This window comes from Amphibalanus amphitrite, unplaced genomic scaffold (genome assembly GCF_019059575.1).
Source record: "Amphibalanus amphitrite isolate SeventyFive unplaced genomic scaffold, NRLGWU_Aamphi_draft 000081F_arrow, whole genome shotgun sequence".
Classification (NCBI taxonomy): Eukaryota; Metazoa; Arthropoda; class Thecostraca; order Balanomorpha; family Balanidae; genus Amphibalanus; species Amphibalanus amphitrite.
In genome coordinates this window covers 244,614-255,910 of record NW_024881577.1, presented here as the reverse complement: position 1 = coordinate 255,910, position 11,297 = coordinate 244,614, and the positions used below count along the sequence as shown (strand labels likewise).

The following is an 11,297-nucleotide window of genomic DNA, read 5'->3' as shown; positions in this document are numbered from 1 at the left end:
AGCATCTAATCTTACTTTCCCAACACTCATTTCACCTCTCAAGGTCATGCGATGACCTAAAGTCATTTGTGGGCTATGTCGAAAATACACTTGCACAACAGTTTTAGAGTAGATGGATTGACCGAATTCCAAATCAAAGCACATCATCGGGTAGCCCATAGGCCGTAGTAACTTTCCTTAAAAACCGCTTTTCGATATGTGACCCCGTTTGACCTCGGCAGGTCAAAATGTGCAAATAAACGACACTCAATACGTCGCAGCCCGGATTCAGCCCAGATTCGGGACACCTCCGATCAAGCTGAAACTAGAGCACAATGTAGGCCATGACATGCCCAATCCACAGTTTAAGTCATTCGGTGGCACTCCTAGCCGTTTGACCTACAGAGGTCAGCAAAGGTCACATGGCCCAAATTTGCACAGTAGATTGTGGCCCACCCAGTAGAGCTAGAGCGCTAAAAATGGCACCAATCGACTCGCCAGCATCTAATCTTACTCAATTGACCTCTCAAGGTCATGCGATGACCTAAGGTCATTTGTGGGCTATGTCGAAAATACACTTGCACAGCAGTTTTCGAGTAGATGGATTGACCGAATTCCAAATCAAAGCACGGGACACCTCCGATCAAGCTGAAACTAGAGCACAATGTAGGCCATGGCATGCCCAATCCACGGTTTAAGTCATTCGGTGGCACTCCTAGCCGTTTGACCTACAGAGGTCAGCAAAGGTCACGTGGCCCAAATTTGCACAGTAGATTGTGGCCCACCCAGTAGAGCTAGAGCGCTAAAAATGGCACCAACCGATTCGCCAGCATCTAATCTTACTTTCCCAACACTCAATTGACCTCTCAAGGTCATGCGATGACCTAAGGTCATTTGTGGGCTATGTCGAAAATACACTTGCACAGCAGTTTTCGAGTAGATGGATTGACCGAATTCCAAATCAAAGCACATCATCGGGTAGCCCATAGGCCGTAGTAACTTTCCTTAAAAACCGCTTTTCGATATGTGACCCCGTTTGACCTCGGCAGGTCAAAATGTGCAAATGAACGACACTCAATACGTTGCAGCCCGGATTCAGCCCAGATTCGGGACACCTCCGATCAAGCTGAAACTCGCACACAATGTAGGCCATGACATGCACAATCCACAGTCCAAGTCATTCCGTGGCACTCCCAGGCGTTTGATCTACAGAGGGGGCATTCCACGTCAAATCGAACAAAAATCGGCTGTTTTGCACCTTACCATCAGCGATTTCATTATAAATTTGTGAGCGAGTTCCTGTGTGGCCCCGGACACTACATTGATGTTTTTTGCACATTCTGACCACAGGTCTTCTGAATATAGGGAATCAAATTTTTACAAAATGTTGCATATCTATATTTTTGAACGACCATAACTTTGGTTGTACTTGTTTGATTTGAATGAAATAAACCTTAATGTTTAGGTAATTTCTTAAGCATTTGTTTATAATTGCACCTACTTAAACATATGACCTTGAAATTTGCTTAACTCTGTTCTTAAGCACAAATATTGAAATAGCAAAAAACACGTCACCTTCGATTTGGCTCATTTTCATATATTTTATTGCCTACCATATTCTTAACAACCTGTGAAAAAATTAGAGTGGGCCATTTATAAGTTTTGAAGAAAATTGCACATATGCAAACGTATGTTAGCACGCGCAGTGGAGGGGGAAGAACGAATTTCGCCCACCCCTCCTGTTTTTCGCCAATATCTCATAAGATTAATGCGAAATTAATTATGGCTACCTGTCAAGAATTGAATTGGACATCTCATCGTGCAAGCAATAAGAAAATCGGTTCACAACTGTTCTAGTAATAGCGGTGTAAAGTGAACATCCTGTCGCCGCAGCAACGCGGCGACTCGGCAGCCGGCGCCGACCGCTACGCGCCGCCTGCATTGTAGACTGTGCCGGGACGGAACGGAACGGTTCCGTCTTTACATCGCGCTCCCTACCGCTGATTACGTTCGATTCGCGTTAAATTTTGTGAGAAGACTAAACAATGTACAGGCAATCTTATGGTGAAAGAATTTTGAAAATCAGTTGGTAAACAATTGAAATATGAACGTGTAAACACAAAATTGTGATTGCTGCGTTTCCCGCATCTACCGAGCCCGCCTCAGCCGGCGACATGTTACTCTTAGCAGGCCTCTAACTGCCATATTTATTATTGGATTAGCTAGAAATTCCCCATACTTACTAAAAAATGTATGTTCTTTCGTATAGTGAAGATCAAAAGACGTGAAGATATCGTTGCGTGATAATGTTTTCGTTGAATTTACTTCATGATATTTCCACACGGCTCAAAATTCACCGCAAAATACCGTTTGCCTGAGACACTTTTACTATGGAACGTGAATGCTTGACTACGATGACTATGCATTTCCATTCTCGCAGAGTTTGGGATATCACTAATCAGCAATCATTCATTTCAGAAAGTGTACACAAGCAAGCATGTCTTGACTCTGTCTTTCAAGGTCACGCGCGGTTGCGTGATGTTGATGCATGAAAACGGCGTTTGCCGCGAAAGTTATGAATGGCCCACTCCAATTTTTTCACAGATGGTTAGGAACATTGTGACGGACATAATATGTAAAAATTACCCAAATCGAAGGTGACGTGTTTTTTGCTATTTAAATTTTTCTGTTTTAATTAAAGGTCGAATGCATTTCAAGGTCACTTCAATTTAATTTTATAATTAAAAATCAAAGCCTTATCAATTGCCTATAAGACCCTGTTAATATCATTTTGATACCAGAAAAGGAACCAGAGTTATAGCCATTTAAAAAATTGATGTGTGGCATTTTTCGCTATATTCGATGACCTATATCTCAGCGATACGTTATCAAATTTCGAAAATATTATACGTAACTCAGTTTTGAACCATGCCCAGTCTGCCTACAAATTTTCAGAAAAATCGAAGGGGATGACGGATTTCGGTGTTTGATTTGACGTGGAATGCCCCAGAGGTCAGCAAATGTCACGTGGCCCAAATTTGCACATGAGATTGTGGCCCACCCAGTAGAGCTAGAGCGCTAAAAATGGCACCAATCGACTCGCCAGCATCTAATCTTACTTTCCCAACACTCATTTGACCTCTCAAGGTCATGCGATGACCTAAGGTCATTTGTGGGCTATGTCGAAAATACACTTGCACAGCAGTTTTCGAGTAGATGGATTGACCGAATTCCAAATCAAAGCACATCATCGGGTAGCCCATACGCCGTAATAACTTTCCTAAAAACCGCTTTTCGATATGTGACCCCGTTTGACCTCGGCAGGTCAAAAGCTGCAAATAAACGACACTCAATACGTCGCAGCCTGGATTCAGCCCAGATTCGGGACACCTCCGATCAAGCTGAAACTCGCACACAATGTAGGCCATGACATGCACAATCCACAGTCCAAGTCATTTGGTGGCACTCCCAGCCGTTTGATCTACAGAGGTCAGCAAAGGTCACGTGGCCCAAATTTGCACAGCAGATTGTGGCCCACCCAGTACAGCTAGAGCGCTAAAAAATGGCACCAATCGACTCGCCAGCATCTAATCTTACTTTTCCAACACTCATTTGACCTCTCAAGGTCATGCGATGACCTAAGGTCATTTGCACATTTTGACCTGCCGAGGTCAAACGGGGTCACATGTCGAAAAGCGGTTTTTAAGGAAAGTTATTACGGCCTATGGGCTACCCGATGATGTGCTTTGATTTGGAATTCGGTCAATCCATCTACTCGAAAACTGCTGTGCAAGTGTATTTTCGACATAGCCCACAAATGACCTTAGGTCATTGCATGACCTTGAGAGGTCAAATGAGTGTTGGGAAAGTAAGATTAGATGCTGGCGAGTCGATTGGTGCCATTTTTAGCGCTCTAGCTCTACTGGGTGGGCCACAATCTGCTGTGCAAATTTGGGCCACGTGACCTTTGCTGACCTCTGTAGGTCAAACGGCTGGGAGTGCCACCGAATGACTTGGACTGTGGATTGGGCATGTCATGGCCTACATTGTGTGCGAGTTTCAGCTTGATCGAAGGTGTCCCGAATCTGGGCTGAATCCGGGCTGCGACGCATTGAGTGTCGTTTATTTGCACATTTTGGCCTGCTGAGGTCAAACGGGGTTACATATCGAAAAGCGATTTTTAAGGAAAGTTACTACGGCCTATGGGCTACCCGATGATGTGCTTTGATTTGGAATTCGGTCAATCCATCTACTCGAAAACTGCTGTGCAAATGTATTTTCGACATGGCCCACAAATGACCTTAGGTCATCGAATGACCTTGAGAGGTCAAATGAGTTTGGGCAAGTAAGATTAGATGCTGGCGAGTCGATTGGTGCCATTTTTAGCGCTCTAGCTCTACTGGGTGGGCCACAATCTGCTGTGCAAATTTGGGCCACGTGACCTTTGCTGACCTCTCTAGGTCAAACGGCTAGGAGTGCCACCGAATGACTTGGACTGTGGATTGGGCATGTCATGCCCTACATTGTGTGCGAGTTTCAGCTTGATCAGAGGTGTCCCGAATCTGGGCTGAATCCGGGCTGCGACGTATTGAGTGTCGTTTATTTGCACATTTTGACCTGCCGAGGTCAAACGGGGTCACATATCGAAAAGCAGTTTTTAGGGAAAGTACTACGGCCTATGGGCTACCCGATGATGTGCTTTGATTTGGAATTCAGTCAATCCATCTACTCAAAAACTGCTGTGCAAGTGTATTTTCGACATAGCCCACAAATGACCTTAGGTCATCGCATGACCTTGAGAGGTCAAATGAGTGTTGGGAAAGTAAGATTAGATGCTGGCGAGTCGATTGGTGCCATTTTTAGCGCTCTAGCTCTACTGGGTGGGCCACAATCTGCTGTGCAAATTTGGGCCACGTGACCTTTGCTGACCTCTGTAGGTCAAACGGCTGGGAGTGCCACCGAATGGCTTGGACTGTCGATTGGGCATATCATGCCCTACATTGTGTGCGAGTTTCAGCTTGATCGGAGGTGTCCCGAATCTGGGCTGAATCCGGGCTGAATCTGGGCTGAATATGGGCTGTCTTGACAGACATTCCTGATCTACCAATTTTTGGAATCATAAATGCCGTCGCTTTCAGTTTCGTCTCGAGAGAAAATAAACGGCCTCGTCACCAACCCTGCTACGGACCCGTTATAATTTGCGGGTACCGAGCGGTGAACCATGACTTATTCCTATCATGATCATGCCGCGGGCGGCGGGCGCGAGGTCAGCTTTCTAAGCTCACCTGATCTACCCCCCCCCCCCCCATTCCATTTACCGACCTCCAGCCGGCTTTGATTGCGAATTGCTCCAATCGGTCGACCGGAAATGATGCTATTAACTGCCATTTCTAACCAGCGATATTGTGCAAGTTATCTATTCCTCAACGAAAGGCATAGACGCACACTGTGGAATGCAATGCTATTTTGATTTTAATACACTAAGGCCGGGAGATCCACGGCCTTAGGCCTTAGATGGACTTGCGATGCCTTTGGATCTCTCGGCCTAAATCTATTCTAATTTTCTCCTAAAAACCTCATTTTAATTTACCCACCTGCCGTTACTAGCGGATTGTCGTTGTCGTCATTTCGATCGAACTTGCGCTCATCGCAGATGAGTCTCGTACTCTCGTCGGCGGTGAGAATTTCGTCGACACCGTCGCCGGTGGTGGCCTCCGGGCGGCAGGTCACCGCCGGCCAGCCGCCGCTCTCCTCCTCTCTCCGCTCCTCCGCTCTCTCCGGCGGCGGCGTGGCGTCGCACTCGACGATGACATCGGCCGCGGTAGTTGCCGCGGTCGCCGCCGCGGCGATGGGGGCGCTGCTGTCGCCCCCAATCACCGGTCCGTCGTCTGATATGGGCAGCAGCGGAGTTTCGACGCCAATCTGCGGAGAGTGGGCCGCTCGGTGGTAACATTTGGCCAACTGGGGACGTCCTGATGGCTGATCGGTCTCAGTTGACAGAGCACCACTTGGCCATTAGGAGAGTTCAATGACTGCCGTGCCGCTTCGCCCGCTCGACTAGGATGTCATTTCGCGGCAGCCGAGAGTTCAACGAGGAACTGGCTTGACAAACACATTATTGGGATGGTTGGGAAGCGTCGTTGATGGGTAAACATGGCGTAGGCTCGGATGGATGGTTTCGTTCCTCCGGATCTAGACAAGTTTTCGATTGTTTATGTTGTCATCTCGCCAAGCACTACGTATTTGTCCTGGATAGTCAAGCATGCATGACTGCCTACATTAGGCAGGAGGCTGCCTAAATTAGGCAGTGAGATAGGTCAACCGGAAGCATTTAAAATTTGCCAACGTGCTTTATGGTCACTGGTCAGAAGGTTGTGCCTCCCGCCCCTAGATGTCGCTAGAAGTAGGCGCCTGACGTGATATGCTGTACCGCATAGCACTACACTGATGAGAGCTTTACATACTCATCAACAGATGGCGCTGGCTGTGAGCGCCTGCAGACATGCTGTACCGCAAGGCCTGCGCTATGGATGGCGCAGCTCCCAAGCACCACTGGCACTCGCATTACATAATACGAGCTCACCGTTACAATGCTTGCAATGAGCCTTTTTACTGCAGATGGAATAGGAATTGTCGACCTGAGTTGGGAATTTGTTCCGGGCTTCAGCAGGCGTATCTAATATTGACGTTTTATGAATAAAGGTCATAGGAAAAGTTATCTTCTTGGAGTCGGTGCAGGTTCGCTCTATCTTTGAAGAAAGCATCGGACATCAGCCTTAAGCTGAAAACCATAACATAACTTTTGCAATAAGACAATGTACGAGTTTATTGTTGGAGATTGAATCTGTTTTAGTTCATTTACTCATTTGATTTAGTTCATTTACCTACCTTTTTAACTTTTATGTTTTCGGAAGCACAGCGGCCCGTATTCATTACAGATGTCAAGGGCATTGCAAAGTAAAAATAATTGTTCTTAGGTGATAAGATGAATGCATCGAGCCACCACCACGTATGGTGCTATTTTGACATTTTTATGGGCTCCTGACAATGCATTTCACCCAGATAGGATCGCTTCTGGCTCCATTAATCACCCGCACGTTCCGTTCCTGATAGAACACCGTACACATTGTGTGGCACAAACCACGTGGTGGACACTCCATCTCGTTTGGCCTCCACATGAGCGCACCGACGGCATTCCGCGCTGCCGATCTGTCTTGTGCGCGCTGAAATACAGTGACGCATCTGGCTACTTAATATATGCCGGCGGCGGCGGCGGCGGCCGCGGTATATAGGGCCGGCTGCTCCGAGGAGCCGCCGATGCTCGCGTCGCGCCGCCGGTGCCGCACAATGGCCGTTTGTCTCTGCGACACCCGTCCGAGGGGCGTGATAGCCGGGCCACAAAGAGGCGCCGGCTCCGGCCAGGATCGCGCCTTCCGTCCGGCCGGGCGGCGCCGCTTCCTTTCACCCTTAGCGGGCCATTGTGGGCGCGGCCGGCGGCCTCAGCAGCGGGTCGTGCCGGGCCGCCGGCTATCAAAGGGGAGGTCCGGCCGACGGCCGACGGCCGGCCCGCCGGATGGAGCGGCCCCCCACCCCTGCGGCACCCAATGGACAGAGGGCAGCCGCTCCCGCTGTCCTGACAGACAGTGGGCAGCCGACCCCACCATTCTGAGAAACGGAGGGTTCCATAACCGGCAACCCTTGCGGCACCCAATGGACAGAGGGCAGCCGGTGCCGTCATCCTGACAGACAGGGGGCAGCCGGTCCCGCTGTCCTGACAGACAGGGGGCAGCCTTCCCGCCTCTCGGCTAGACAGAGACAGCCTCCCCTCTGTCCATCACCCTATAGTGGACAGAGGGCAACGACCCCTTCTTCTGAATGGATGGCTCCCCACTCCCCAGGCCTTAGGGAATCTCGACGAGCAGAGATCATTTGAATATTAGGCATGCGTTGCTCAATGTTTCTCGGAACGGGAACTTCTCATTTCATCAAGACTGTCTTGTAGGCTCTGTAGGCCAACCATATTTGAATTAAAATACGCATGATATATGAGCTGTGGTAAATCATTTCCAAAATATCTTCCTGTTAATCTTAATTTATGCTCCTTTTAAATCTGACTTAGTGTCCCCAACACTATCCAATGAGTTTTAATACCAATGCTTGCTCATAGAAAGTTAAGATTTGTTAAAATCTTGAAGTTCGTTATGAGTAGGTATTTGATGATGCGAGGAACACGCACAATGCACAGATCAGACAACAGTGCAGATACCTAAATCAGTGCTTATAGAGACTCTTGCCTTGTATTGAATCAGTAATAAAAAAAAACAGGAAAAATCATTACGCTGAACGCTATACCTACTCAGTTGAGCTAATACTGCATTATCTCTGTCATAAACTTTGATGCATTTTCGTACGGCGCAATTCGTGACATGTTTTTGCTCCATCTCTGGGGAGCCAGCAGCGTTCCCGGGTGGCCTCGGTCGCGCGACAGCCACTCGCCCCGCCAATATCCCGGGTCGCCGCCTCCCGATCCATCGTCCTAACCACGGGCGCGCCGGCTCAGTGCAGGATGGGACGTTTTTCTGAGCGTCTGGCGCCGCCACTCGGACCGATACCATTTGGTCGGCCAGCCGCCGCTCCAACGTGCGGCGCCGGCGCGCGAAATGCAATCAGCCGTTGGATGGAATCAGTGAGCGTTCCGGAGTCCCCGGTCGGTCTGTGCGCGGTGTGGAAGCCGCCATTCAAAGCTGAGCGGCTTCCGAGCGGCGGCCGGACGGCTGTCTGGCTGCGAGATGGGATGGAATGGGCAGAACGGCGGAGGTTGACGCGACGGAGGGTGACGCGACCGGGGTATATTGAGTGAACGATGGTCTCAGACTCAGCGAAACTCAGCGCTCAGACTCAGCGCGGTCCTCGAACGGACGGCGACCTTGCGTTTTCTGATGGGATGTCCCGGCGTTTCTCGTTGAAAAGAAAGGAGGGTGTTCAAGTAATTGGACTGGATATCTGCCTGCGAACAGTGCAAAGTCAGCGCCGCGGCGGACGCACGACAGGGCCCGTTCAGCTCGGAAGTTTCGGCAGAGACGGCCGCTCGGGCACGCAATCGATGCAGTGGCGCGACCGTCCCGGCCGACGCATATGCCGCCCGAGCTCCGTGGGACACAGCCGCCTGCGTCGCTCCGGCCCGGGCCGACTGGGGGGCCACCAAGCCAGCCAGGGTCAGCCGACCGGCGGTGGTCGGAATGGAGCACTGCGACAGCCTATTATGGCGATATGATTGGAGTGGCCCTGCTGTTGAGAGCTCCAAGAAATGATGTAGTATTTTCATCAAATGCTTGCCGTACAATTAAGTTAGTTGTTTACTTCAGTTTGACGTTATTTTTGAAGTATTACGTAATTGTTTAAATTGCAGACTTGGATTTACGATCGTTGTTTACAATGCCCGTAAAGTGAGCGTATCTTTGAAAAAATGTCTTAATTTCTTTACCAGATAAGAAGGAAATTCAGTTTCTTTATCCCAAATGCCCTAGGCAGTCATGTTTGCATAAACATCAACCATTCATAGTTTACCGACTGTGCTCATCGAAGCAAAACTCATTGTCTTGGAACCATATGACGTTTAGGGAAATGACCTTAGTCAAAAGCCTCATTCCAAGTAATTGGGGAACTTCATCCGCTGCTTTATCCGTCTTATGTTTGTCGAGCAGATAGAGATTGCATCTTCCGCTCGGCTCTTGGAGCCAAGGGGCTAATCTACATTTTATTTGTTTGCTAATCGCGTCGGCTGGCAGACTGGTCTTGTAAAACTGTCTGGTCTGGCGGTGACGGCCCTTGTAAAGCGCTGACAGCGGCAGCGACGGCCGGCAGAGGGCTGAGATAGCGCCGAGCGCAGTGCCGCCCTGCCCGCCCAGTCGGCTAGGAACAGTAGCCATAGGATGGGAACATTAGCCAAATGCCATACATTTAGAACAATTTATTCCCATCGACCTAACTACTGGGTAAATCACACAAATATGTGTCTTTTACAGCACCTGCAAGTACTCGAGTTCAATATCCTCAGCAGACATGTGCTTGGATCCGGAAAAATGGATCTGAGATCCGATCCCATGGATCCCGATCCGAGATCCATTCAGATCATAGATCCAACCCCTCAATTTTGTCGAGAGATCTACTGGGATCATAGATCTGACCCTTCAATTTTGTCGCTAGATCCACTCGGATCATAGATCTGGCTCCCCAATTTTGTCGTGAGATCCGTTGGGATCATAGCTCATACATAGGTGCTCAAAATGTTAACAACTTTCTTTCATAAGAAGTTATGAATACCAAAGTATGGTTAGAAACAAACAATCTTATACAAAGACCATATTAGTAAAGGCATCCAGTTACATTATACAGAATACAAAATAAAGGAGGCTCATGACGGTCACAACTTGAGAGAATTGAGTGACATGAAGATTGTTCACAGTTCACATACCAACAGAAAAGTTTGCATTAACAATTAACATAGAGGTAAGTCAAAGTAATGACTAATGAACAATACATAACTAGGTACCTACCACATCACAATTCATGTTAGAATCTACATAATGATATTGATAAGACAATCTCATTGATCTTGCATTAGACAACCATGAGGCTTTCCAGTTTCCAGCTACCACAATTGATTGATAAACAATAAAAGATGATACTGACACATGTGGCTTGGTTAGGTAAAGGTATTTCGATCTATTGAAAGAAATATTTGATAAAATAAACTGAGATATAAACAAAAGTATAAAAATATTCAACAGCCTGCGGAAGCGATGGGAAGCGAAATATCAATTGTCTTGTCAATATCAATGTCTTGTCAATATCAGCCTTGGATATTTACCGTAAAATGATTATTCAGTATCTAAATTGAACTCGTGACGTCATTTCAAATAACAAATGAGCTAGGCGTTCTACCTTCGAGTATAATGAAAATAAATAAAAAATCAAACTGGAAATTCAAAAGTCTGGAGCTTTTTTTAAAGAATGTTCATTTTTTCTGCCTCACATGATTTTACGATACGATTGTTTGTGAATATCATCTTTGTAGCGTTGAATTTAATGACGTAAACGTAAGCTGAAACGGTATTATATGGCCCTAACCCGGTTTACATAGCATATTTGACGAGGCTCTAGCTCGTTAATTTGGCGATAATTTCGATGCAGTGGTCTTCAAATATTTAGAGCGGATCATTTTGTAAATTTTTCAGCACCATTGGCATCTTTGGCAACATCACGGACGGAGATATAAGCTTGCAACAAACCCTATGTAAACGCGTCTCCTGAGCGGT

At 47.6% G+C, this 11,297-nt stretch overlaps 1 protein-coding gene across 1 annotated transcript in view; it reads right to left on the bottom strand.

The window, feature by feature from the left end:
• Positions 1-11,297, bottom strand: part of LOC122379589 (potassium voltage-gated channel protein Shaw-like) — a 43,755-nt gene that overhangs the window by 3,558 nt on the left and 28,900 nt on the right. The window contains exon 9 of the mRNA XM_043361904.1: positions 5,574-5,901. Within this exon, the coding sequence (XP_043217839.1) occupies positions 5,574-5,901 (328 nt within the window). The remainder of the gene's footprint in view (positions 1-5,573; positions 5,902-11,297) is intronic.